This window comes from Balaenoptera ricei, chromosome 16, assembly GCF_028023285.1.
Source record: "Balaenoptera ricei isolate mBalRic1 chromosome 16, mBalRic1.hap2, whole genome shotgun sequence".
In the NCBI taxonomy this organism is placed as follows: domain Eukaryota; kingdom Metazoa; phylum Chordata; class Mammalia; order Artiodactyla; family Balaenopteridae; genus Balaenoptera; species Balaenoptera ricei.
Genome location: NC_082654.1, coordinates 109264413 through 109292229, shown reverse-complemented (window position 1 = coordinate 109292229; position 27817 = coordinate 109264413). Strand labels below are relative to the sequence as shown.

The 27817-nt window shown below is 41.2% G+C and overlaps 1 protein-coding gene across 6 annotated transcripts in view; it reads left to right on the top strand.

Annotated features, from left to right (window-relative positions):
- PCNX2 (pecanex 2) overlaps nucleotides 1–27817 on the top strand; it is a 305993-nt gene that overhangs the window by 130204 nt on the left and 147972 nt on the right. For all 6 annotated transcript variants that reach the window (XM_059900886.1, XM_059900885.1, XM_059900884.1 and 3 more), the window contains 4 exons: nucleotides 7848–7957; nucleotides 9537–9633; nucleotides 22111–22203; nucleotides 22997–23147. In XM_059900886.1, coding sequence (XP_059756869.1) covers nucleotides 7848–7957; nucleotides 9537–9633; nucleotides 22111–22203; nucleotides 22997–23147 — 451 coding nt within the window. The remainder of the gene's footprint in view (nucleotides 1–7847; nucleotides 7958–9536; nucleotides 9634–22110; nucleotides 22204–22996; nucleotides 23148–27817) is intronic.

Below are 27817 nucleotides of genomic sequence, written 5' to 3'. Positions count from 1 at the left end.
GGCTCAGTAGTTGTGGCTCGTGGGCTCAGTGGTTGTGGCTCCCGGGCTCTAGAGCACAGGCTCAGTAGTTGTGGCACACGGGCTTAGTTGCTCTGTGGCATGTGAGATCTTCCCGGACCAGGGCTTGAACTCGTGTCCCCTGCGTTGGCAGGCAGACTCTTATCCACTGCGCCACCGGGGAAGGCTCTCCCTGTTGGTCTTTTACAGGATTGCCTCCTGTGCAGGGCACACCTGCCCAAGGAGCCTGGGCAGGGAGACAGGCTTAGGCCCTGGAGGGGGGACGCAGGTGGGGTGACTTAGGACTGAACAGCCTGGAGAGGGATCGGGAGATTAAGGAGAAAGGAATGGAAAAAAGGGACAAAGCCATTTTATCTTGCTGTGTTCCCCCCCACCCTAAATCTTAATTCTGTAGAATGATTCTGAAGAGTTCCTTCTTGTTCTCAGTTTGTTTATTTAGTTGTGTGTGTGTTAAATTGCAGAGATGTTAAAACAGTAATATGTTCCTACACAATGAAAGCGTAAGGAGAAAAGCTTTCATCAAGTTTCTCTTCCTTCCTTCTTTCTCAGGCGAGCTTGTCTCTTACCTCTCCATGGAAAATATCTGTGTTTTGAAATAATTTGGAAAAAGGAAATGCTAATATTTTCCTAATTGTACTTTATTGAATCATCAATGTCAGGAAGTTCTTCCTTAAATTACATCCAGATTCCCTTGCTGATGCTGAAGCTTATTTCCTTTAGTTTTATCTTCAGAGTCGATGGCGCCCAGCTGCCTCTCTTCCCAGTGCAGAGAATTACGGGTTGATAAACCATAAAGGTCATTTCCTTTCAGTGTATTTTCTTCATGCTTAACTATTTCCCATTCTTTTATCTGTATATCTATATGCTTAACAGTGGTACCTTTAGAACTGCACCCAGCCGTACCCATCCTGCAGCATATCCAGGCCATGCTTGAATGCAGGGTCATGCAGCATCGAAGCATTTTACCCTTGCATGAGTTGGAATATTCTCTTCCCAAGTTCATTCCCAATCACTTTTACAATCCAGCTCCTTACTCAGTCCTTCATGGAGCTTCCTCTGAGCTCCTCTCAGATGACTTCTTCCTCTGGGCTATCACCCTACCATGTGTTACAACAAACCCCAGCCCAGGCAGTTAACTGAAAAGATGTCTAGCACTATTGAGTGGGGGATGATACTTGAATGAAACAGCCTGTAAAGCTGGAAACTTCTAATTTATAGTGATCCCAAGCCTTTTAATTTTTATTTGTTATTTATTTATTTATTTATTTATTTATTTATTTATTTATTTTGGCTGTGTTGGGTCTTCGTGGCTGCATGCGGGCTTTCTCTAGTTGCGGCAAACAGGGGCTACTCTTCATTGTGGTGCACAGGCTTCTTATTGCAGTGGCTTCTCTTGTTGCGGAGCACGGGCTCTAGGTGCACAGGCTTCAGTAGTTGCAGCACACGGGCTTAGTAGTTGGGGCACATGGGCTCAGTAGTTGTGGCATGTGGGCTCAGTAGTTGTGGCTCACGGGCTCTAGAGCGCAGGCTCAGTAGTTGCAGTGCACAGGCTTAGTTGCTCTGCAGCGTGTGGGATCTTCCTGGACTAGGGATTGAACCCGTGTCCCCTGCATTGGCAGGAGGATTCTTAACCACTGCACCAAGCCTTTTAAATGGAAAGTCATGAGATGTCCACATACTGTGCACAGTGAGGTGTACAAGTATTTAGGGAGGTGTAAGATACAGTGCACTGAACCAGGGCTTGGTCGGTCTTGCCATCTTTGGTAAGTCTTTTCCATTCTCCCTGTCTTCTTACTTGACCAATAATTTGGTCAAGGGGTGAGGTTGGCTCAGTTATGAGATCTCTTACAAATCTAGAATAATCTTTCCTGAAGATAACATGGTTTTGCAAACTTTGGCATTCTAAACACGAAAAAATAACTCATGTGTATATCCAAATAGTCCTTCCTATCCTTGCTTCCCTGAGAAATTTGCCTCCTATTTTATATATTATGTATCTGTATCTGTTGAAAAAATGAACAACGTTAAGAACTTGGAGCTTGAGGGTATTTCCAGTAGTAAGCCTAAGAAGATCCTGGTGGTCTGCCTTTTTACAATCTGCACAAGCTCAGGTGAGCCCTGGTTCTTTCTAAGAAAGAGTTGTGTGAAGATCTGAGGTTGAGGGAGAAAACACACAACGCCACACCTGGAATATGGATTCCTTGCAATCCTTCACCCCACGCTTCTTCTTGGAAGAAGAAGTACGCCATTCTGGCGTCACCTCACTTTTACATTGTTGAAGAAAATATTCATTCCTTCTGTCCTGTCCCTGCGGCCACAGTGCTGTTCATTCATGTCTAACAATTTATATTGAAGCTGTTGGTTATGCTCAAAGGAATCACATGTATGGAAGGATGAATGTAGACTTTTACTAATACAGGACAGACAGCAGAAGGAATGCAACAGATTAAAATAACAAATGAGAACTATCCCTAATAAGGTCTGTCAGTTCAGATTGTGCAACTTGACATAATAATATCAATATCTTGGCAAGGTCAGATTTGCATTTTGTAGAAGACTTCCTGTTTTCTTATTTTCTGTCTGTAGTACAGAAACAGAAGGATATAAGGAATCTACAGAAGTCATTGTTTTTCTCTTGGACTCTCAGAGAAGGACCATACTTAAGGTCAATTCTAATTCTTTTCAGGAAATGTGATTTTGTTGCAGTCCTCAGTCCTCTTATGTATCTGCTCTGGTCTGCATGTTTGTGTTCCCCTAAATTCATATGTTGAAATCCTAACCCCAAAGGTGATGGTATTAAGAGGTGGGGCCTTTGGAAGGTGATTGGGTCATGAGGATGGCACCCTCGTGATTGGTATTAGTGCGCTTCTGAAACAGGCCAGAAAAACGCCCTCTCCCCTTCCATTATATGAAGATATGCCAGCTGTGAACCAGAAGGTGGATTCTCACCAGGCACCAAATCTGCTGGCACCTTATCTTGGCCTTCCCAGCCTCCAGAGCTGTGAGCAGTACATTTCTGCTGTTTATGATATCATATGTCTATGATATTTTGTTATAGCAGCCTGAATCCACTGAGACAGTATCTTAGTAAAGCATATAGTCATAGCAAACATTTATTGAGCATTTTAGACTGGCTACTAAGTATTTTACACACAATATTTCATATAATATTTCCACCAACCCTAAGGGGTATTAGCTAAGATAAGGAAACTGAGGCTTAAAAGCTTGCATAGTATCTTTGTGCTAATAATCAGCAGAGTTGGGATTGAAGCTGGCAGTCCTAGCCAGAGCCCATGCTTTTAACTACTGCTCTGCACTGGGAAAGACCAACCTTCTGTGTCTTGAAGATACCTAAATAAAATGATCTGTGCAGTTCCCTTCTTAGGTCTGCATCATAGAGTAAGGCAGTAATGGTTGCTCAAATCCAGGGCATCAGTTCATACATATTTAGCAAGGGCCTTTCAGGGCCTGGACCCTGCACAAGGTGTTCAGAATACACTGGGGTGAAACAGACGAGTCCCTCCTGTCAACGAGCTTGACCATTGGAAAGATCACGGGTTAATCATACAGTCTTTATACAGATCTGTAGTCACAAGCAGAGATAAATGCTGGGAAGTAGAAGGAAGGGGGACAACGTCCCTCTCCTCTAGCCCCAGTGGGAAAATATCTGTTTCCCATTAGATATTTTTACCTCCTGTTCCCTTTTCTACCAACTAATATTTTAGTAGGTAAAGAGGGAGGGTCCCTAAGTACTAGGAGGGGTAGCTGTCCTTTCACGTTTGTACTGCAGAGATTTAATTAAGTAGAGAATAAATGAGAGACGAATTAGATATAAGGGGTATTGGGTGAATCAAAGTAGGTAAACTTAATTATTTAAATATATTTAGTTTGGCTTTAATTTATTCTCTGCAAAGACCATCCCTCATGGGCGCTCTTTCTTTTCCAATTAATAAAAAACTAACATCGACATACTGCTTTGCAGTGTGCAAGGCCATTTCAAATCTCATCAAGGCATTGCAGCAATATTTCAAGAAGGGTGTCATTGTCACCTTTTTTACAGAAGCAGAAGCTGAGCCAATGAGCAGTTAAGTCCCTTCCACAGAATCACTCATTCCAGGAAGTGATGAGCCTGGAATTCACTTCCGCCGATGCGTATTCCCCTGACTTTTTCTTTGTTCCGTGCAGGGACCATTATTTCCATGGTCATGGCTACTAAATCCTTCTCATAGTGATTTTTTTCTAGTGTTTGCATTTTTTATGGGCTGCATGTAAAAGGAAGCCCTCCATCTTCACGAAATTGTGAATAAAACATGCAGCAGAGGCAAACGCAGAGGAATCAGTGGGAGGAAATAGCACTTAGCAGGTTTTTCTCTTTCGGAAAACTTTTTGGCTGTGTTTTTGTAACAGCCAAGTATGAAATGAAAGGGGAGAAGCTGCAGGTGGGTGTCCGGAGCAGGGAGAGGAGGAGCAAACGGGAGGATGGCTGGGGTCAGCTCCATCCACGCACAGCACCCCAGAGCCCAGCTTGGTCCTCGAGAAGCCCCCTACAGGGGAAGGACTGTGTTCTCCACATTTCTTCTGTGCGGGGCTCCACTTAAACGCCAATCCCTGGACTCACTGGAGCCTCTGCTTCCTGCCTGGTGAGCACCCAGCACCAGGCACCTCACTGTCCATCACCTGTCACACCTTATTGCAATTACTTATGTTCTTCCCTCCCCAGACACCTGTGCTGTCCTCCTCAGATGTGTGCTCCTTGGTGCCTGACACGTAGGAAGTGGCCAGTAAATGTTTCATGAATGAACTTTCAAGAAAGAATAAAATTCCCAAGTTCCAGAATAAATTGTCTGTTATTGGGGGTGCTGTTTGAATGAAAAAATTAGTTTTCAGGTCATGAGATACCTTCCCTCTAATAGTCTAATCATTTCTGTGGCATTTCACTGCCTGATCCTCATTTGATCTAAGGTACTTAATTTCTTCATCCTCTTTTCTTGCTGAAACATTTTTTTCCACGCAGGTCATAGAAGACGGACTGGTGTAATCATGAAAACTGAAACCTCATTCTCTCAAGGATAGGTTGATGTGCTAACATTGGTGCCAAGTACAGGGAAGAGATGCAAACTGCCCCTCCACAGGGAGTCCAGAGGGGGCAAGTCCTACCCATGCCCATAAGAGGAGTGAGATATCTTAAATGCTGAAGTAAACGTGTTTAACGATGGTTCTGAGGCAAGGGGAGAGCTTCTATCTGCCTGGGAAATCAGGGAGACAGCACCAGGCAGGTGGGGCTTCTTATACTGGGCACTGAAGCATGGGTAGGAGTTCACCAGGCAGAGGGGAGTGGACTGGGGTCAGAGTGGAAGAGCTCTCTGGGCAGATGCAACTTTGTGTGTGAAGGCAGGGGGCCAGGAAGCAACACATCTTTATGGTTTTGCTGCTGTGCATCTACTAAATGTGCAGAAGGAGGCTTAAAAGTTGAACTAGGGCCGGCTCCTAATTGGCTTAGGTAGCTTCCTGTGGAGTAGATTTCTTCGGTAGGCAATGAGGAATCGCTGAAAAATACTCAGTGAAGGGCAATCGTGATTGATTTGCCTTTTATGGGAAGAGGACCACTCTTTTGTAATGTGGAGGGTGATCGTGGAGTCTGTGGAGTGGGGAGGGATATGGAGATTGCATAGATCTTCCCACTATGAAGCTATTAGCAGTAGCCCCGGAACAAGGCAGTGGATGCCTGACCCAGTACGATGCAATGAAAGGAAGGGACAGATTGGAGATGCATTGAAAGATGCATCGGTAACACATTAGGACCAGCTGACTGTGGGGATGACGGAGAGGAAACAGCCCAGGACAGTCTGGCTCAGAGCCCTGGGTACCAGTCACCAAGAAGGGGCTGCATTGAACCGTCTCATACCAAAAACTTAAAAAAATGGCCCAGCGTACAGAAAAGTACCCTTGCAGCAACCCCTGCCTATGTATGATTTTCCCTTTCTAAAGAAGAGGAAACTAACACAGTGCTCAGAGATGTTAAGTAACTTAGCTAAGGCCACACAGCTCATCCCTGGCAGGACCAGGATTCAAATCCAGGTCTGCCCAGCTAGAAGCCCATGCTGTGAGGAGGTGCTGTACCCGCGGGGGAGGGGCTGCCCCACGTGACAGATGCATTGGCTGGTGAGGAGCCTCTTACAAGGCTGGCGGGCACTGAAGGAGAGAAGAGAGCGCCATGGCTTTCCAGGGTAACTGGGGGGAGGGGGCCTTTGAATTTTATTTTTTTAATTTTTTAATTTTAATTTTTTGGTTTTCCTTTTAAACTTTTATCTTATTTTATTGACGTATAGTTGATTTACAGTGTTGTGTTAGTTTCGTAAAGATGCCAGCAACTTCAGCATCTTTATAGGCAGGGCAGCAGGAACCAATGAAAAGAGGGGATGTCTGTCCTCCAACCAGGCGATGTCTGTGGAATAAGAGGAGGACTTCATGGGCATGAGGGAAGGGAAGGGCCCCTCTCCCTGGGCACAGGAAGTGGAGGGTGCTTTGCCGAAGGCAACTCCAAAGGGAAGACAAGAGGGAAGTGGAGACCGCTTTTAATACCGGAACTTGTTGGCAAAATAGATGGTGAAGAATCCAGAAAATCACAGATATAGCCCTGGTGCCTTGGGGACCTGGGAGATTCCCTGCGCCAGTACTCGGGGCGCTGATCTGGGAGCTTGGAGGACGCCCTTGGTGGAGGCTGGGCGCCCGAAGGTGTGTAAGGAGCCAGCCCCGCCTCCTGACTGCCCAGCTACAGGTTCCGCGGCCCCCGAGAGGCTGGGTCCCTTTGGTTCCTTCCAGGTGCTGCTCTCCCAGGCCCTGGACCTTCACTGGCGCATTTTAACATCTAGGAAAGGGAAGCCTGTGAAAATAAATAAAACCCCTCGCTCTACCCAGTGTAACATTAGCTCCTCCAGTGTATCTGAGCGGTTACAAGTGTGATCTGAGCACACCTGACTCTTTCACTTGTATTTTTGATTTTAAGCATAATGAACAATTTGTTCTTCTCAAATAAGACACTCGGTGAGTTAAGGGATTCAAATCTTCGGAGAGAAACCTTGGAGTCCTTTTCTAGATCCCAGCTTTTGGCAGATTCTGTTGATGGAGGTTGGAAAGGCTAGATATATAGAAGTTTCCTTCTTTGTGTACAAAGGCATGATGCTTGTATCTGGAAGACGAGCTGGGTCCCAGGTCACCATGCTGCTCACTGTGGGAAGGCATATTCCCTGCGTCTGTTCGCCCTGGGTACAGTGCCTTGGTTACTGGCATCTGGGCTTCTATCTGATTAATCGTGACGTATCTTGCTGTTTTCTTTCAGATCATTTTTCTCTTTCTACATGGGGTCTCAGTCCACTAGTTGATTGGATCTCTATTGCCATATTGACATGTCTACTACCTTTTGAATAAATAAACATTAAATAAACATTAAGAAATACAATTTTATGTTATTATTATTATATTTAATTCAAAAGAGGCAACACATGTTTAATGTTACATCTTATAAAAATCCTAAACTGAATTTCAGAAAAGGTGAAGTTAATGTATTTTCATAAATATGCACAGTTTGTTTCAAATGTGCCCCCCCCCCCCCCATCGCCAATCCCTTGTCAAAATCAATGCTTGTGCATTCACAGGCAAGGTTTCTGGCGAGCCATCAGGTGCTTGGATGTCCACTGGCAGGAGTGATCACAGGGCACCGCGTCCGTCCAGCTGGACCTCAGGGACACCTGCTAAGCGTTTCCTAGAATGCGATCCTGCTCTTTTGCACCCAGGCGTGGAGTGACTTGGCTCTCTGCTCTTTTGCTCAGGAACCCTGGAGCACGCAGCACACCCCAGCGCTGTTTTCAGCCTTCTGTGGCCTCTTGGTCGCGCTTTCCTACCATCTGAGCCGACAGAGCAGCGACCCCTCTGTGCTCCTGTGAGTAACACAGACACACACACCAGACACACACGCAGCCGTCCCCTGGTCCTGCAGCCGTGCTCTCTCATCCGGTGCTCATGGTGCTTGGTCTCTTCCCCCGTTAAACCAGCTGGCCCCTGGGCGATGGTGGGAGAAATGCAGGACTGACCAGAAATGAATGAAAATCAGGGGTCAAGTTCTAGGGCACATTTAACCTTTGCTCTGGTGCTTTTGGAGTGAAATTCGCAAGGCCAGGAACAGATGGCCTCTTGCACCCAAGCACTGTCTTTGACTTTCCCTTGGTGAGTCATATGAGAAGCACCAACCTTCACAAGTACCCTCTCTGGGTCCACAAAGTGGCATCGCTGCCTTTATGCCAGGCAGCTACCCTGGGGAGACTAGACTGGCATCTCTGAAAGGAAAAGTTCTGTTCTGTTGTTTTTTGTTCTTAGTATGGCAGTGCCCTCTGGATTTAAAGTGAAGTATGTGCCAAAGTTTTAAAAGGCGTTTAATAATAACGCTTAGTCCCTTGAAAATATACTTTCCAATCTTCCCTTTATTTGTTATCTTTCAAGTTTTTGATAAATATGCACTTTGGAACTGAAAACCCTTTATGTGATGCCATAGTTTCAGGGACCAGTCAATCAATCCAGTTAGTCAATCAATCATCTCATGTAATTTCTCCACATTTACGGGAGATATTGACTTAAGATAACCATAACTGTTTGGGGGGCAGAAAAGTTATAATTTTAGGCTGTCAGGTACAGCAAGATGAAAGGCATGGAAAATGGGGAAAGGTTAAATGTCGATGGCACAAATTTTCATATCAAATATTGTACTGTATTTTGGTCTGGCCGAAGTAGAGAATCTCCGTGAGCTTAGCTAGCTGTTGGCAGTCGCGGGTACGGATACCTCCTGTGGTCCTCAACAGCTTTACAGTAAGTCCCCTACACAGGAACCTTCAAGTTGCGAACTTTCAAAGATGCAAACGTGTGTTCGTGTGTCCAATCACGTCAGGCGTGCGTGAAATTGCAGCTTGCCCTCCGTCTCCTGTTGCTGATGTACGATCCTTCAGCTCTACCATCTCCCACGTCCTCTCCCCACCCCAGTCAGTACCTCTTCTTGCCTGTTCACTCGATGCCAGCCCCTGTATGCCAGCTGTTGTCCTGGACTACTGTACTTTTCAAGGGACTGTACTGTAAGATTAAACATGTTTTCTTTATTTTTTTGTGTCTGTTTTTTATGTATTATTTGTGTGAAAAGTATTATAAACCTATTACAGTACAGTCCTGGATAGCCGATTGTGTTAGTTGGGTACCTAGGCTAACTTTGTTGGACTTAGGAATACGCTCTTGGAACGGAACTCGTTCGTATGTAGGGGACTTACTGTAATCAGGATGGAATTTGAAGTTCAACCGTTGTCTCTGTGGTCACTTGAACATGCACCTCTTTTTCTTTATTATGAATTATCTAAAGGAGAGCACGCTGGCTTTTGTCACTTGTGAGTGTGAGGTCTAAGGTGAAGCTGTTTACCTCAAACCTTGGAATAGGCACATATTTTAGAAAGTAAAACCTGTGTGTGTTTTTCCATTTTCAGGTCCTTTATTCAGTGCAGATTGCTTCATAAGTTTTTACATCAAAATCTGGAAGAGTTGGCTGCAGACCCTCTCCCCAAGAAGATGAAAGATTCTGTGGTGAGACACTTGTGTTGTATAATGTATGCAGGGGCACCACTTGACTTGGTGTGGAATAGACCATGAGCTGCCTGCCCGGCGTGGACCCTTTGAGCCTCTGGAGGGTGGATGCTGTGTACACCTGCCACAGGTGCTCACTTGGTCCTCAAGTGATGCAGTTTGCCTGGATATTCAAATGAGCCCTGTTCAGGCAATTCCGCCCACTGCTGGCCCCAAGCAGCAGGTGGGATGGACGTGAAGAAAAGCTTGTCAATTAAACATTCAGCCAAACTGCATTCTTGATGTGCCCTGCCCACCCCGCTACCGCTGTCCTCTCCACATCTTCTCCTTAGCCTCGTGCTGAGCTCAGGGAACTCTCTCCTGGGTCTTTTGGTTCAAGGTTGACATCTGTAAATCCCTTGGGAGGGGCGCTTGGGCTTTAGACTTATGTCTGGGATGTTGCAGAAGGAGCCACCATATTGGTTGGAGCGCAGGAGAGGAAAAGGAAGGAGGAAAAGAAGGAAGAAAGAAAGAAAGAAAAGGCTGTGAAAGAATGATGCTATCTCTCTGTTCACCAGGGAAATGGCTTGGAGCAGGTATATCTCTTTGGTATCAACTTCCAAACCTTAATAGTTTGAAAAGCAATGCTCGTTGGTCACATGATCTCCCATTCGAGTACTGAGCTTGGAGCAGTCTGCTGTCTCCCAGCCATGCTTTTCCTGTATTTTTAAGAATGACAGATCAAAGGAAAAGCAGTTAATGGGCTATTGATTGCAAGCTCCTCTAGGAGCCATGTCTCATTTGTCCCGGTCTCCACAGTATCTGTGCCTCATGCCTAGTGGATGCTCAGTCCATTCCATTGAATTTAGATGAGTTATCTTGCAATCCACCATTTCGAGACAATGTGCGAGACTCATAGCCAACATGATAGCATTTAAAAGAATTCATACTCAGACCTCTGTGCCTTTGAGTGTGGTTACAATTCAGGCTAAAGCATTGAGGCTTGTTTGTCACCACAGGGAATGAAAACACAAATCACTAGGAATAAGGGTTCGTTAATTGCTGAATTTAATTTTTTCCTTCTAGTTTTATTGAGGTATAATTGACATTCAGCACTGTGTAATTGTGTCATAAAGGCTGAGATACACTTGAAAGCAAGGTGTGAGGTGAAGCTTCCAGAGCTGATGAGATGGCAGATAACAGAGAAGACATTTGACATTCAAATGTAGCATCAACAACCTGACCTCTAATATTTATACCAGGAAACTTAGAGGGACGAGATCAAACTCACATTCCCAGATCGATTTCTATGAAAGTCCTGGGGGGCCCGAAGTCTACCCAAGAGTTTCCCATGGATATTTGAAAAAACTATCCCCACAAATGTTCCTTGATTTCATGAATGATGAAGATGCTTTCTCATTTATTGCAGTAAAAATAATGTATAAATTACAATGAAATCTGACAAGAAATTTGCCTAGCAGACATTTCATTAGCATGATTAGCCGTGATGGGTTAGGTGTTGCCTTACTTGGTTTTAATATACTTTGAAATGCTTTGTACCATGTAGAGCACATAACTTGTAGGTGATTTAATATGATGTGTGTGTGTTCATCTCTCTGAAAAGTCTTCTCATCTAATTATAATATTTTCACGAGGCTCTCAGGTTCAGCTTTTACATTTTGATGTATAATACCTTTTATGTCATAGTGCAGGGAGGAAATTTCCCTCCTTGTTTCTGATTTTGTTTCTTTATGTCTCTCTCTGGCTCTCTTATTCTCTCTTTGTCTCTCTCTCTCTCTCTCTCTGTCCCCTTACATTTTAGTTTATATGAGAAACCCCTAGGGAGCCTCATTTGATCTGTTTTCCAGCCCTTCCTTCTATTCTGATTCACTTGGCCTGGGGCAGGGCCTGGGGATCTGCATATTTATGAGACTGTCCACCCAGGTGATTCTGTTCAGGGGACCCACAGACTGTGCTTTAAGGGACATTGATCTAGAAATGGAGACAACCAGAGCTCTGTCAGTGGGTTTATTCTGTATGAGCAGCACAAGTTATGCATGCAAAGTTTATTACCACAGTTCAATGGTTAATAAAAATATAAACTTTCCACTAGTGGTTTGCCAGGTTAGTCTTTTTCCATATGCCTTATTAGCATGGTCTTTCCATTTGTACCCTCACTCATTTTCATCACTTTCAATGTTTTTTTTTTTAATAGATCTTTATTGGAGTATAATTGCTTCACAGTACCGTGTTAGTTTCTGTTGCACAGCAAAGTGAATCAGCCATAGGCATACACATGTCCCCATATCCCCTCCCTCTTGAGCCTCCCTCCCACCCTCCCCATCCCACCCCTCTAGATCATCGCAAAGCACCGAGCCCATCTCCCTGTGCTATGCGGCTGCTTCCCACTAGCTATCACATTCAGATTTGTTACTTTCATTGTATCTAGAGACAAACAAACAAACAAAATTAATTTTTATCTGTATTATTCAGACAGCCTCTTTTAAACAATTGGTTGTATCACATAGATTTTTCCAGCCCCATGCTGTCTAAATCTGCTGGGTGTGTAGTGTTGGATCAGGGCTTCTTAAACTTCTTTTTAGGGTTGGAGCATGAAGTGTTACATAAAATGCCACAGTGGATTTAAAACATTCTGTGTACTAAGAGCTAATAGAGTTATTGGCTAAACATGCATGGATTTATCATTAAAATAGGCAACAAAACATTAATTTTATTGAATAGTGTTTTAGAAATTCTGGCTAATGTTAAGTCCTGAAAGAGAAAAAAGTGTAGATTACATTATTGCATACGTATAGAATGCATAGAAGAGTTTATTGAAGTCGACTGTGATTAGTAAGAGAATTCATAAATACCACCAGAGACAAGAAAAAATCAGAAAAACAAGAGCATTCTAACATATCAGAAATAACCATAGAAGATATAACGAAAACATGATTGAACTCACGATAGCAACAAAATATATGAGTTGATAATAGAATGATTTTAACAAGTAGTGTCAGAAATAAAGAAAGCTACAGCGGTCTATTAAAATGTAAATGAAGTTCTGAATAAGTGGTGATAAACAGACATAACCTGACTTTGGATGGGAAGGCTGAAATTTCTTAAATGCCAATTCTTTCTAATAAATTTATAGGTTTACTATAGTTCAAGACAGTTCTGAAGGAATTATATTCACAACTTGGGGAAATAATTCTAAGGTTCATTTAGAAGTATAGCAGTTAATAATAGCTTAAAAAATCTGAAAAAGAAGAATAAGAAAGAGGAACTTAGCACTTTGAGGTTTAAAGTACATTATAAAGATTGAGTAATCAGGAAAAAATATGAGACTCATCCAAGATTAGAGAATGGGATTAGTGAGTCAGTAAAACACAGAAAAGAGACAAATTATTATATGAATTTATTATGTGAAAATTAAATGTCACAATCAAGAATTGATTATTCAGTGTATGGTGTTGAAGTAGTTTTTTAGCAGTGGGATGTGAAAAAGAATTTCATGTGCTAATCCCTCCCCAGACACCAAGTTAGAGAGGGGGAAGGAGAGATCAAATGATACTTTTCCATCTCTGGTATTTTGCATCTCTGGTATATTAAGTTACTATAACCAAACTCTTCTGATTAATACTGAAAATTCTGAATAAAATACAAAAAAGTCTTTCTTAGGAGGATGGGATTAACATGTACACACTACTATATATAAAATAGATATTAAACAAGGACCTACTGTAGAGCACAGGGAACTATACTCAATACTTTGTGATAATCTATAAGTGAAAAATTCTGAAAAAAATACATATATACATATATGAATCACTTTGCTGTATACCTGAAATTAACATGGCATTGTAAATCAACTATAGTTCAATAAAATAAAATAAAATGAAAAAATCTTTCTTAAATGTGACAAAAAACTGACAAAATAGTAAGGAATTATCAAGTCAGAATTTAAGTGAAAAAGGGAACCTTCACATCTGCCTAACCAGGGGACCTTGAGCCTTGGTTTTCAGCCCTCGAACTGTGGGGAAGAGAAATGAAAGCCCAAGCCTGCCAAAGTGGGTGTCCAAGGGGAGACCATCTGCTCATCAAGCTGGGACACTAAGGGTCCAATCTCAGTGGAAGAATGAACCAGAAGGAATCCATTCCACCCTCCACAGTGCCAGGGGAATGCAAGCAAACTCGCTCCAAGGTTGAACAAAAGAATCATTTCCACTGATTTGCAGTACAAGTGCTAACATCTGGATGGTACAAACCCCCTCAATTTATGAATGTAGCTTAACGTGGCCCCCAACTGGAAATACCTCATGACAAAAAAACAAAAACGAAAACACATGAATCCTCTCTAAAGGATTCCTTCCTCCTAGGTCTCCAAGCATTCCCAAAACCAATTTTCTAAGGGATATGAGCAGCTTTCAATAAAAAATTTAAAACTACACAGAAAAACAAAGAACCAGCAGAAATAGGTTTGCAAACACTTCAGATATTGGAACGATCAGATGTAGATTTGAAACAACTCTACTTACTGTGTTTAAAGAAGTAAAAGGCTTAAAATTTATAGACAACAGAAAATATATCAAATGATCCAGAATGTTTGAAAGAGAACCAGAGAGTCCTTCCTAAACAAACAAAATGAAGCAATTAAAGTAAACACACACACACACACACACACACACACACACACACACACACGAGATTAGATACCTCTGAAGAGAGAATTAGTGAACTGAAAGATCAAGACAGAAGAAAGTATCCAGAATGCAACACTGATAGACAAAAAATTAGGAAATATGAAACAGAGATGCAGAGATGTGAAGGATGGAGTAAGAAGATATAATATATATCTAATCAGAATTCCAGAAAAAAGGGAGAGAGACTGAAGCATAATGAATATTTGATGAGATAATATTTGACTATTTACCATAACTGATGAAAGACACTGATCAGAGATTTAAGAATTCTGGTGAATCATAAGCAGGATAAATTAAAGAAGAATCCACAATGAACAAAACATAGTGAAACTGCAGTACACCAAAGATACAGACCATCTTAAATTGGTTAAACAGAATGAACAGATTACATGCAAATGAATGACAGCCTCAATGCTCCGTTATCAAAAGCAATAGTAGAAACCAGAAGACAGCTTGATAGATTTGAAGTTCTGTAAAGCAAGTAACTGCCAAGCTAGAATTCTATGCCCAGTGAAAATATCTTTCAAGAATGAGGACAAAATAAAAGTATTTTAGAAAAATGCTGAGAGATTCTCACTGAATGTAATTCTGAAGGATAGTGTTCAACAGAAAGTGATCTCAGATGGTCTAATTTGCAAGAAAGCACAAAGAGAAGAGAAAGTGGCAAATACATTAGTAAATCTAAATAAAGTTTAACTGTATAAAACAGTAGTGAGTGTATGGTTGGCTTAAAAAATGTAAAGTAGAATTGAAATATGTGAATACAATAACATACAAGTTTGGATGGGAGGAGAAATAGACTCCAAGACTTGAAAGTTCTTAGTAATGTCCAGAAGATGGATTAAAATATTGATTAAATTTAGACTGTGATAAGTTAAGCCTGCATGTTGGATTGTCTAGTATAACTACTAAAGGAATAGAAACAAAGCATGTAAGTTCCAACCCTGTACAGAAGGAAAAAAGGAATGAAAAAAAATAGAATTTCTTCTAAGTAACAAAATATAGTAGGACTCCTCTGTTACGCTATACTTAAAAGTCAATTCTAGATGGATTATACACCTAAATATGAGGTGACAAATCCTGAAACACTTAGAATCGTAATAAAGGAAATTATCTTTATGATATCAGGGTAGGAAAAAATTTTAAAAAAACACAAAAATTCAAATTCATTAAAATTATGACCTTTGATTTATCAAATAATACAGAAAAAAGACTTAAAAAAACAAGTCACAGAATGGGAAACAATTTTTAAAATATATATAGTTGATAAAGCACTAGTGTCATGATGAAATATAAAATTCCTATAAATCAGTAAGAAAGTCTGATATCTCAATTAAAAGTGGGTAAATATAAATGGCCCAAACATGACTATATATGCAATCTAATTACTAATCAGGGAACTCCAAACTACACCCACACTGAGTTACCATTTCACACCAACCAGACTGACAAAAAATTAAAGTTCTCACAATACTAAGTGTTGACAAAAGTGTGGCACAAGGGAACTCTCATGCACTGCTGGTGTTAGTGTAAATTAGTATATCTGTTTTGGAAGCAGTCTGGTATTATAAAATTGAAGCTATATATACATTACAGCTAGCAATTCTACTTCTAAATACATATTTATCCTGGAGCAAATCTTGCACATTTGTACCAAAATACACATATAAGATTGCTCATCATAGCATTTGTTCATAAGAGCCCCAAACTGAAGCCACTGGAAATTCCACCCACATTAGAATGTCCTCTACAGCAAAGGAAAAGACCTTACTAGAGCTATATATGGTGAATTTTAACCACACAATGTTGAGCAAAGGAAGCAAGACACAAACAGATACGTACAGTATGGTGCCATCTGTTGGGAAGAAGTAGGCAAACTAAGCTGCTTACAATTGCATACATAAGTAGCAAACATTCTTTTTTTTAAAGCAAGAAAATGATTTTCATCAATCAGGATAGTTGATAGGGAACCCCAAGAGGGGAAAGAAGGATTTATGATCAGGGAACCACATACAAGGGGCTTTTTGGGGGCTGGGAATGCTAGATTTCCTTCAACCAGGAGGTGGTCACTGAGGCATTCACTTTACAATTATTCTTAAATTGTACATATTTATTTTATACATTTTTCTGTATGCATGGCTCGCATTTTTAAAAATGTAAAAGAAATTTTCAATAAAGAGCATGAAATAAATTCAAACATTCAAATTCAAGAAAGCAAATGATTCCCCAGACCATGGAATCTATAAGATAAAAGTAACACACACGTGCGTGCGTGCACACATACACACAGATTTGAGTGCGTAAAAATTTTAAATTTCTATATGTAAAAGCAATAAAATGCAAATAATTTGGTAAAAATATTTGTTACAAATTTGATAAAAGTTAAGTATCTTTCTTGTACCAACTACTTTTACAATTTGATTTTTTAAACTCTATAAGCAAATGATATTAATATATACATTTCATTTAGGAACAATATTTAGTAGGTAAATGTATGAAGTATATCTACACTTCTTATAAAGAAATGCAGGTTAAAATAAGATGGCATTTTTTGTTCCACTCAATTAGCACAGGATAAATTAATGATATTGCCAATTGTGACAAGATGAGATCTCTTAGACATTGTATTTGTGTAAATTATTACAATCATCTGGTAAGGCATAATTTAATCAAGAATTGTGAAACATTCATAACCTGTGATATAGTAAATCTCTGTCATAGTTTTTCTAGAGAATTAATTCAAAATATGAAAAAAGAATTAGGTGCAAAAAGATAATGATTGCAGCATACTTCATTAGGGTAAAAAATGGAAGGCAACCTAATATCTAGCAGTTAGGAAAAGTTTGCATTCAGTTTCACTCACTAAATTAATACTTTGAGTGTCCACTATGACACTGTTTTGTGTATGTATCTGTATGTATGTGTATGGCATCACAAGATGGAAAATTATTTAGCCAGTAAGATACTATTAGTAAGTCTATACAATAATATTTATAATGGTTACAAAAGAAACTACTGTTGAAAAAGGTAGAAAATTATATGTACACTAAGATTAGACCTTTGTGAAACATTCATAGAAAAACCATATACATTTGTGTTTACAGCTAGAACTATGATTCAGCATCCACAGGCAAAAATACTGGCCCAGAAAACACAGCAACAATCTCTGAGGTCCAGGTGTCTTTCAAGGTTCCTTTTAAAAAATATTTTCAAGAATACAATTTTTGGAGCAAAATAATATCTGCTCTTTGGTGGCTGTAGGAAAAGAGGGAGTCATTTCCTTTTTATTTTGCTGATGTTACTTTCACCAATATTAAGAGAGTCATCTATATTTTTATTCATTGGCACCACGAGGAAAAATCTCAGTAATTACCATCTGCCATCTGCTTTGGTGAGTCTGTTCAAAACTTTTGCCCATGTACAGCTAGGAATGGGGTAGGGAAGTTGTTGGACTTCATATTGATTAGTAAAGTTCTTTATATATTATAGATAAAAGTCTTTTGTTGGATGTATGTTTTGCAAATGTTTTTTTCCCAAACTTTGCCTTGCCTTTTCATTCTATAACAAAGTCTTTTGAAGAACAAATGTTTTAAATTTTCATAAAATTCAATTTACGACTTTTTTTTCTTTTATAATTCCAGCTTTTAGTGTCCTATTTAAGAAAGCTGTGCCAAACCCAAGGTCACTAAGATTTCCTCTTATGTTTTCTTTGAAAAATTTGATAGTGTAACTTAGATTTATGAGGCAGGTTGAGTTAATTTTTGTACGTGATGTGAGGTAAGTGTAAAGGAGTTTTTTGTTGTTTTGTTTTTGTAGATGGCTATTCAACTGCTCCAGAACCATTCGTTAAAAAAATTTATCCTCTACCTTATTTTGGGGAAAGGTGCCATTTTACCTTGACCTCTTTGTATTTTTTTTTAATAATTAATTGTATTTATTTATCTTTGGCTGCGTTGGGTCTTCGTTGCTGCGCGGGCTTTCTCTAGATGTGGCGAGTGGGAACTACTCTTCGTTGCAGTGCGCGGGCTTCTCATTGCGGTAGCTTCTCTTGTGGTGGAGCATGGACTCTAGGGCGTGTGGGCTTCAGTAGTTGTGGCTCACGGGCTCAGTAGTTGTGGCTCTTGGGCTCTAGAGTGCATGCTCAGTAGTTGTGGTGCACAGGCTTAGTTGCTCCGTGGCATGTGGGATCTTCCTGGACCGGGGATTGAACCCGTGTCCCATGCATTGGCAGGCGGATTCTTAACCACTGTGCCACCAGGGAAGTCCCGACCTCTTTGTTTAAAATCAATTGGCTATTTACATGTTGGTTTATTTATGGACGCTTTATTCTGTTCAGTTAACCTTGATGTATATTTTGTGCCAATACCATCAATACCTGATTACTGTAGTTTTGCACATACAAGTTCTGAAACCAGATATTGAATGTCCTCCAACTTTGTTCTTCTTTTTCAAAGTTGTCTAACTTGGTCTAGGTCCATTGCATTTCCAAATTAATTTTTGAATTAGCTTGCCAATTTGTACAGAAAAATCCTGTTAGAATTTTGATTAGGATTGCATTGACTCTGTAGATCAATTTGGTAAGAATTGATTCCTTAACAATATTGAATCTTCAAATCCAAGAACATGGTATATCTCTCCATTTATTTCTTTAGTTTCTCTCAGCAATGTTTCATAGCTTTCAATGTACAGGTCTTGCATATTTTTTGTCATATTTATCCCTAAATATTTCCTATTTTTGATGCTATTGTAAATGGCATTTAAAAAATTAAGTACATGAAACATGCTCGACATTGTTAGCCATTGGAAAATGCAAATTAAAACCATAATTAGATACCATTATATCAAGCTTTCTTGACCTCACACTATTGTCATATTGTCACACTATTGACACTGAGCCTGATAATTCTCTGTTGTCAGGGATTATCCTGAACATTGTAGGATGTTTAGCTGCATCCTGGGCCTCTACCCACCAGGTGCCGGTAACACTCTTCCTCTACCCAAAATGTAACAAAAATGTCTCCAGACTTTCCAAATGTCCCTTGGGAGGTCAGATTGTCCCCAGTTGAGACAATTGTTGAGAAGACAGTGGTTGAGAACCACTGTACCACACAACCACTGGAATGGCTAAAATAAAAAATGCTGACTACACCAAGTGTGTATCCTTGTCAAGGATACGAAGCAATTGGAACCCTCCAGACTGCCAGTGAGAATGTAAAATGGTTACAACAACTTTGGAAAATCATGTGGCAGTTTCTTAAAATGTTAAGCCTAAACCTACCATATGATCCGAACATTCTACTATTAGGTATATACACAAGAGAAACAAAAGCATGTGTCCAGAAACAGGTCTGTGAATATTCATAGAAGTTTTATTTATAATAGCCCCAAACTGGGAACAACTCAGATGTCTATCCGTGAGTGAATGGTTTAACACAGTGTGGGGTACAGCCATACAGAGGAATATTATACAGCACCGAAAAGGAATGGACTACTGATACAGACAACACATGGATTAATCTTGGAATAATTATACTAATGAGAGAAGCCAGACCAGGAAAGAATACATTGTCTACAGTTCTATTTATATAACATTCTAGGAAATGAAAACAATTTATAGTGATGGAGCAGGGCAGTGTTTATCTGAGGATAGGTGAGGAGAGAAGAGAGAGATAGATTAGAAAAGGTCAGGAGAGGAAATTTGGGGTGTGTGTGATGAATATGCTAATTATCTTAATTATGGTGATGGTTTCATGGGGATATACATAGGGCAAAAGTCATCAAATTGTACACCATATCTCTCTCTATATGCACACACACACATACACACACACAGGGTTTTTGTATGTCAGTTATATCTCAATAGAGCTATTTAAAAATTACAACAAAGAAAAGAAATGGACAGAAAGATTAATAAATAGAGGCTGTATAAAGGTTTGTATTTACAGGGGGTACTGATGACACTGACAAAAATCAGTGAACTTCCTGTATATCGTCCAACTTTGGAAAAAAAATTAAAAATAATCTGAGGTCATTCTCCCTATTGCTTTAAGAAACGTGCAAATGCAACCCTCCTCCCCCCAACACTTGCCCTGGTGGCCCACTGTTTTGCCTTTAAACAGGGATGAGTGGTCAATTAAAGATGACACAATTTTAAATTAGAATATTTGGGAAAATATGTATCTTCCTTTTGGATAAGCATTCAGCAATTTTTAAGTGACATAAACCATGTCAGTGAAAAATAGGAAATAAAAATTAACATATCTCCACATCCTAAAGATGCAATGAATTACAGAACTTTCCTCCGGAAAGGTGTGGCCTTTTGTAAGCATTTGGGATGAAAGGAGATAACAAATTTTTGCCATTTACTAGTAGTAAATTTTCAAGAACACTTCTGATCACAAAAATTTTATAGATTCAGAATTAAAAACCAATGATTTTCCCTGCTCAAAAATCAGATTACCATTACTAAGAATAAATCTAGAATTTGGTTTATCACTACGATTCCTCATCTATGCAATACTTGTATGTGAATTATAAACTTCTGAGATTGGAAATTCAAGACAACTTTAGCAGCTAATTGGTAATTGATGTTGAGAATGTATCTCTTCACTGTATTATTGATTATCCCAACCAAGCCGTGTTGATTGTTCATCACATGGTTCAGGTTGTTTTTATTCCATTTAAGCTGCCCTCCTGATTTCTTTCCATCACTTTGGATATCAATTCAGTCAGAAAGCCAGCAGTATGACTTGCAAGGAACTCCACATTTTAATTTTAGAAAGACAAGAAAAGAAAAAGGTCCGGGAGGAAATGTAGGTAAACGGATATACGGTTTGTACGAAAAGAAAAAAAGGGAGGATGAAGGGAAACAGAGTTGTATATTCTGTATGATTTTCTGGTAGATAACGTTCAAAACAGTTATTTAAGAGGCATAATTCCTTTTCAATACGATACATTGGTATATTTAACGATTTCAGAGTTTTCAAATAACAGTGTGTGATACCTTAAAATGTTCAGTAATTGTGTACTGCAGCTAATTGGCCTCTGAAGAGAGGAAAAATTTGATGATCCCTTAATGTTCCTTTTAGCTCTATCAGTCAGCAATATTGTACCCTGTTTGAGCTAACACGGCTTTCTTCATATATCTGCAGTATTAATAACATTCTTTGGTCTAACTTTGCTTTGTTTCCCTAGTGCCTGCTCACACCACGATTTTGCATGATGGAAAATTATTAGCAAGTTACTGACATTTCATTTTCTGTATATGTGTACATAATATAAATATACTTAAATTATTTGGAAATGGCCTTTACCCAATTTGACTGGTGAATTAAAATCTGTGCTGGGCCGAAGAAATAGGTAAATGTGTAAGAGACCTCTGTTGGGCATACCCAGGCTGTGCGCATGTTGAAATATAAGCCGTACCAAAGCCAAGTAGAGATTATTTGCACTTTACCCTCCTTTATCACACCTGGGCATGTTGCATCTGATCTGCTCGTAGAGAAGAAACTTACGCTTCTTCCACGGGTAGAAAACCTCTCTTCTCTCCCTGGCTAGCGGATGGAGGCATTGCAGTCCGCATTTCCTCTTCCTCACCCTCTGCCTTAGTTTCCCTGATATTCCCCAAACAGGAGGTGGCAAATTGTCCATCCAGTATGTGCCATTGGGAATTGATCAGGTAAGTGATGGGCTGCAGGTGTAATTTATCCAGGGTCAAGATCCTGTCCCCGTGGTCACCCAGAATAGCTGAGAGAAACACAGAAGAGCAAACTATACCCTTGTTTTCTGTTTACAGAAGGATATCTTAAAATCGGATCTCATCATCTGCTCGGTGGCTGCCATTCTGTCCTTTGCGGTCAGTGCCAGCACTGTGTTCCTGTCCTTGCGGGTATGTATCCATTTGGTTCTGCACTCTTACCCCCTCCTTATTCTCTGTAATAAACAAAGCCCACCGTGCAGCTCCAGACTACTGACAGGGTGGTGGGGCCAGAGGAAGTACAGAAAAGGCCAGTTGAGGGCTTGAAGGAATATATCCAGATGTGTTACGAGTTACGTCCAAGAGGAGATTTGATCCACATCACAGAGTGCATTCGTACCCTTTCTGTTTCCCCACCTGGGGAGTTGTTTTGTTTGCGCATTTCGTGGAATCCACCGTGAGGACAGTCAGCTGTAATAAGACAGGCTCACGACTCGCTACTACGGGCAGAGAAGGGAGGACTCACCGAGTCAGGAGTGAGACGGAGGTCACAGAGCCAAAAAGATCATTGGAACATAATTTGCAGTTGGAAAAACAAAATTAGAGCGCTCCAGATGGGACTTCTGGCTGAAGGTGCTTGCAGACAGTTGCTGTCTCACTTTCCTTTCAATGCGGAAAAGTCTGTTAGCTAAATCTGTTATTCTCCATCCCTTCTTTAAAAAAAAAAAAAAAAAACAAAAACAAGAAAACGTTTTCTAACGGGCAGAACGTCTCAGCCTCTTCTCCACTCTGTCTCGGTGGTTCTCAGCACAGAGATCAACTTCACGCGATGTGGGAGAAATTTTCAGAGGCCTGAAGCAAGAACCCGGTTTGGCTGTGTATGCGTTAGGAGGAGCAGGGAGGGAGAACAGTCTTCCGTGTTCTTTGCGGGCATCCCTCCCCATCCTTCAGGCTACGCACTGACTCTCCCCCTCTTCTGTCGCAGCCGTTTCTCAGCATCGTGCTGTTTGCCCTGGCTGGCGCTGTGGGGTTTGTCACCCACTACCTGCTCCCCCAGCTCCGCAAGCACCACCCGTGGATGTGGATTTCACACCCCGTCCTTAAAAACAAAGAGTATCAGCAACAGGAAGTGAGAGGTTAGTAAAATATCCCTCATAAAAATGTGATGTAGCCGGTGGCATCCTTTACAGGGAGGGCGTGCACAGCGGTGTGAACGCACTTCATGCCACCGAACTGTACCCTTAAATGTGGTGACAACGGCACATGTTACATTATGTATGTTTCACCACAATTAAAAAAAGGAGAGTGTGTGTACCTTGGAGTGTACAGTATTGTTCCCAGAACAAGAAAGTGGAAGCGGGGTGAATTAGAAGTATATTTTCTAAAAATGATTGGTTATTTTTATTGAGGAAAAATTAATTTATGTCACTCAGGCTGTAACCGAAAGTGGGGTCTGGCTGCCGGCTGCTCAAAAGCCAATAAAGAGGCCAGGCTGGTGGAAAGGAAAGTTTGCTTTATTTTGGATGCCGGCAGCCGGGGGCGGGGGTGGATTGGCGGGTGGATGCCCGTCCAAAGGCCAGCTCCCCTGCACTGACAACCAGGGGGCAGGAGCTTCTGTAGATGGAGGGAGGCGGCTCTATGCAGAAACAGCACAGTCAGCTCTGACCGTCGTCTTGAAATTGGTCATCGGTGGTCTGACCAGCGTCGTCTTGATCGTTTTAGGTACAGTTAGTCTTCAGTTCCGGGGTCGGTTTGTTTCTATCTCTTTGAGGCCAGTTCTCGGAATTGTGGCTGCTTATGTCACGGCATCTTGTAGTTCACTTCTTCCACCTGGCGAGGGTTTCAGTGTCTACAAGACAGCTCACAGGATACGGCTCAGAGTATGATCTTTAGCCCTTGAGGAGGGACTAAAGGTCCTTAACTTTGCTTAATGACTAAACTCTTATTACTTAGTCTTGTTTTCCTTTGCTTCTGCATTTTCTCACTTCTCTGATTAAACTTATTCGTTGGCTGAAGTTTTTCCACAGGCAGAAGGCAGGCAGGGGACATGGGCTGGGGGAAAGACCGTAGGGTCCTGCTCCATTTCAAGACCTGAAGTTTATGCTGTTCCAGCTTCAGCTGACTGGGGACCAAGAATTGCATCACTTGACCACCCTTTCATTCTCCACAAAACCAGGGCAGGGATGTAGCAGGGGCTGACCTTTGAATTTTGCTCCCTGAACCCTTGAATTTTGTTGAACTTGCTTTGCTCACCTAGAACTAGACCCACACACAGACCTGTACTTGACTGACTTAGCAGTTCCCTGGGCTGAGTCAGGCCACCGTCAAGTAGTAGCCTGGTAACCCCGACAGTGTTTGAGCTTCTAAATAAAAAAACTCAGGAATTTCTCTTGCTAGGTCTCCCCAGGCTCTGTGATTGAACAGATGGCAGAAGGATTGATTGACCCCCCATTTTCAGGCGTATCGGTCACAGTTGATGGCTATAGTTGATAACTAGCTAATGTTAAACGAGGTGTCATCTCTACGTCCAGGAATGAGGGGATGTGAGTAGCACCACGGTTTGCTGACTCACAGGAATGTCCTGGGCTCCGCCAGGTTTGTCATCAGTAACTCCAGTGGACTAGTGTGACCAAAGTAAAAGGGCAGAGGGGAGTTAATTAAAAACAAGACAAAACAAAGAAGCAAAAGAGTCACTTTTGATGCTGTCAGGAATAGAGAGGATTTCTTCAAGGAACGTGTCTGGGTGGCTACCAGGAGCTGCCTTAATATGAAACAGCCAAATCTGTAAAGCGGGTTTTTGCTTAGAGGACAGACATGGCCTGATGGACCTGCTGCCAGCATAGGGTTTAGAAGGCAGCAGAGGGCAGCTGAGATCGCTCTATCCTCAGAGGCTTGCTTTTCCCACCTACAACACCAGGGGCTTACCAAAGATCAAGCTGCATAATATGGTGTTTAAATGCTGTGTTCAATGTTGGGTGCCACGTAAATGCAAATTATTATCAGTATTATAAAAACGGAAGGATGATAGACTCAGAGCAGGTGCAGTTGATATTAGTTCATTTTTCAGCCCACTTAAAGGGAAAGGTCCATTCTTGTGGGTCAGTAGAGCAACCTGAAGAAAAGACCAGTTTCTGTAGAACTTCTGCAATGTTGGGGTCACATTTCCCTTTCATTGTCTTAACATTTAGAAAGACTAAGTTGCAGTGAAGTTAGTGGAGTATTGTTTTGGCATCATTGGTAAGCAGTTGATGGGGATTTGAGGTAAGATGCTTTGACTCAGGAAATGGCATATCTGTATCTATAGCATCTGTATCTGTGCCTAGATATTTAAGTGCCTTGGGGTGAGGACAGAGAAGTTGTCAAATTAAGAGAAAGGAAAATAAGGCAGATCAGGTGTGGTCTCTCCTTATGGTGGCAGTTCAGAGTGTGGAATTCAACACTGAAAGATAAGAGTGGGCAGTTGGAAACTTGGGATTTGTGTGTGTGTGTGAGCGCAATTGTTTTTTTTCCCCAAATCTAACAGAACCCAGTCTAAATTAGAATCATTTCGATATTTAAATTCTGAATGATCTTTCAGTACAAGATTCAAGAACAAGAAAGGAGAGTGTATTTGTATGTTGACTTCCCCTCTTGGAGGAGCGAGCAGGAGGGCAGCTCTGGGCCTCTGTCCTGTAGGGTGGGCGGGAGACGTTCACCCCTGGTACCACAGGCTCCAGCAGAGGCTTGGTGGATGTTTCTCACTTGCCTACATTAGCTGTTTATAAGCTACCTGAAATCTAGCCAAGGGTAATAGATTTGACAAATTAGGCCCGTAATGAAAAACAGATTGCATTTCAAAATTATGTGTGTTGGAAGGAAAATCCAAATACTTAAAATGTGTTAGTATGAACTTGTTGAAGACCCTTTACCCATTTTGGTATCATCCACAGCCTGAGTTTCCTTTCCTCCTCTTCCTGCCCACCTTTCTGCCTTTTTAGGTATTTCACTATTTCTTTCCTCTACTAGCAAGAAAACATGCACGGGAAATTCAAGCCGATCATATACCTTTAATGTGAAAATATGCCAAACCTTCTTTCTCATATGATCACAGAATATTTTGGAAAAGAGGAGCAGAGCAGGGCTGGCAGGTCTGTGGAGACCGCTGTGATCCCTGGTCCAGAGGCAGACATCGCCAACTGAGGACAATCCTAAAACTGGGCCAGTGGCAGACGTTGCTACCCAATTGGAATTGGTGTATAAGATGAGGCATGTGTGCTGTGTCTCTGTCTCAGAGTTTATATAATCCTATGCCACCACTTTACGTAGGAGGAAACTGACGCCCAGAGACATCAAGGGATGTCAACGAGGGTTCCGCTAGGTTTGTGGCCAATGAGTGACCAGCAGCCGGGTGACCTCACTCCCTCCGGTAGCGTGCTCCTTCACGCTGCTCTCAGCGCGGTGGGAATATCGCGTGCAATTTGCACGTGGCCCTCAGACTGCTCTTGCCATCGTTCCCCCAAAGGACCACATCACCACCCTGGGTCCCGTAGAGTTAAATGCGCCATAGTCCAGTGCTAACGCTACGAAGCTTTAATCCCTGGTTTGAAACAGACTCAACCACCATAAATTCTGAACCTTCCTGTGGTTTCTCAAACACACCACGTTCTCCCGCTACCTTTTCTTTGCTGTTCCCTGTGCCTGGGATGCTTTTCTTAAGTTTCCCTAGACTCAGGCCAGGCAACTCATCTTTCAGGTCTCTGTTCAAAAATCAATCCCCCCCAACCCGAGGTCCATCCCTGACCACCTAGACCAGAGTAACTTCCCAGCTGCTCCCCTGAACCTCCTTTTCCAGCATATTCTCTGCAGTGACTCTGAGCAATACCTCTGCTTGCTCACGCTGGACCCCCAGTGCTTGTACTTAACTTAAATCTCATCAGCCCTACATTTGCCAGAACAGACTTTAAACTTGGGGCATATACTTTCTTTCAGGTTACTTTCCTGTCTGCATGCCTCTGATGTACAATTTTACTTGATATGTAAAATTACTTGGAGATACAAAATTAATGTTGATATAAAATTCAGACTATGATAAAATGGAACTGTGTTGCAACTCAAAAGACTGTAAATGGAAATATCTTTTTGAGCCAATTCATTTCTTTACTTTTGAGACTAATTTAAGTAATCCGTATCCCATCTTAGCCCCAGCAAGGTGTTTCACCAATATTTAAGCTAAAAGAATAAAATTGTAGGAACCATAGTACAGTTCAGCAGTCAAATGAACCATGGTGGTGATGTGGGTGTAACTGAGTTATACTAATGGGTATGCGTGAAGTTGCTTTTTTTATTGTTCTATTCCCCACCAATCTAAGCAAATCATGCTGAAAATAGCAGAGTAGACACCACTACAAATGTCACCATATTAGTCAAGGAAGCAACTTTTGAGACTCACTGTTTAAGGAGCACTGGGTTTTTAGAAAATAAAGCAAATCTGTTGTCCTGAATTACGATGATGAGTCTAGAAAAATGACTTCATTTATTGGTGCCTGTTGTAAAAGAATAAGAAGTTGGGTCTGTTTGAAAATTTGTTTTTTCTAAGAACTTTCCAAAGGCATTATGTTATTTTGAAAGAGAATAATGGAGTTGGGTCCCATTTTCACATAGTCCCCCAAGAAGTAATTTCTGTAATATTATCATTCTTGGCTCTTGAGAATTTAAGAAAAGTTGAAATGATCTGATTCGATGGCCATACTCTTACCATAAAAGTGGGTCTTAATGGGGTTAAAAGAGATTGAGATATAGAATAAGTTCATTATTGGCATTCACTTGT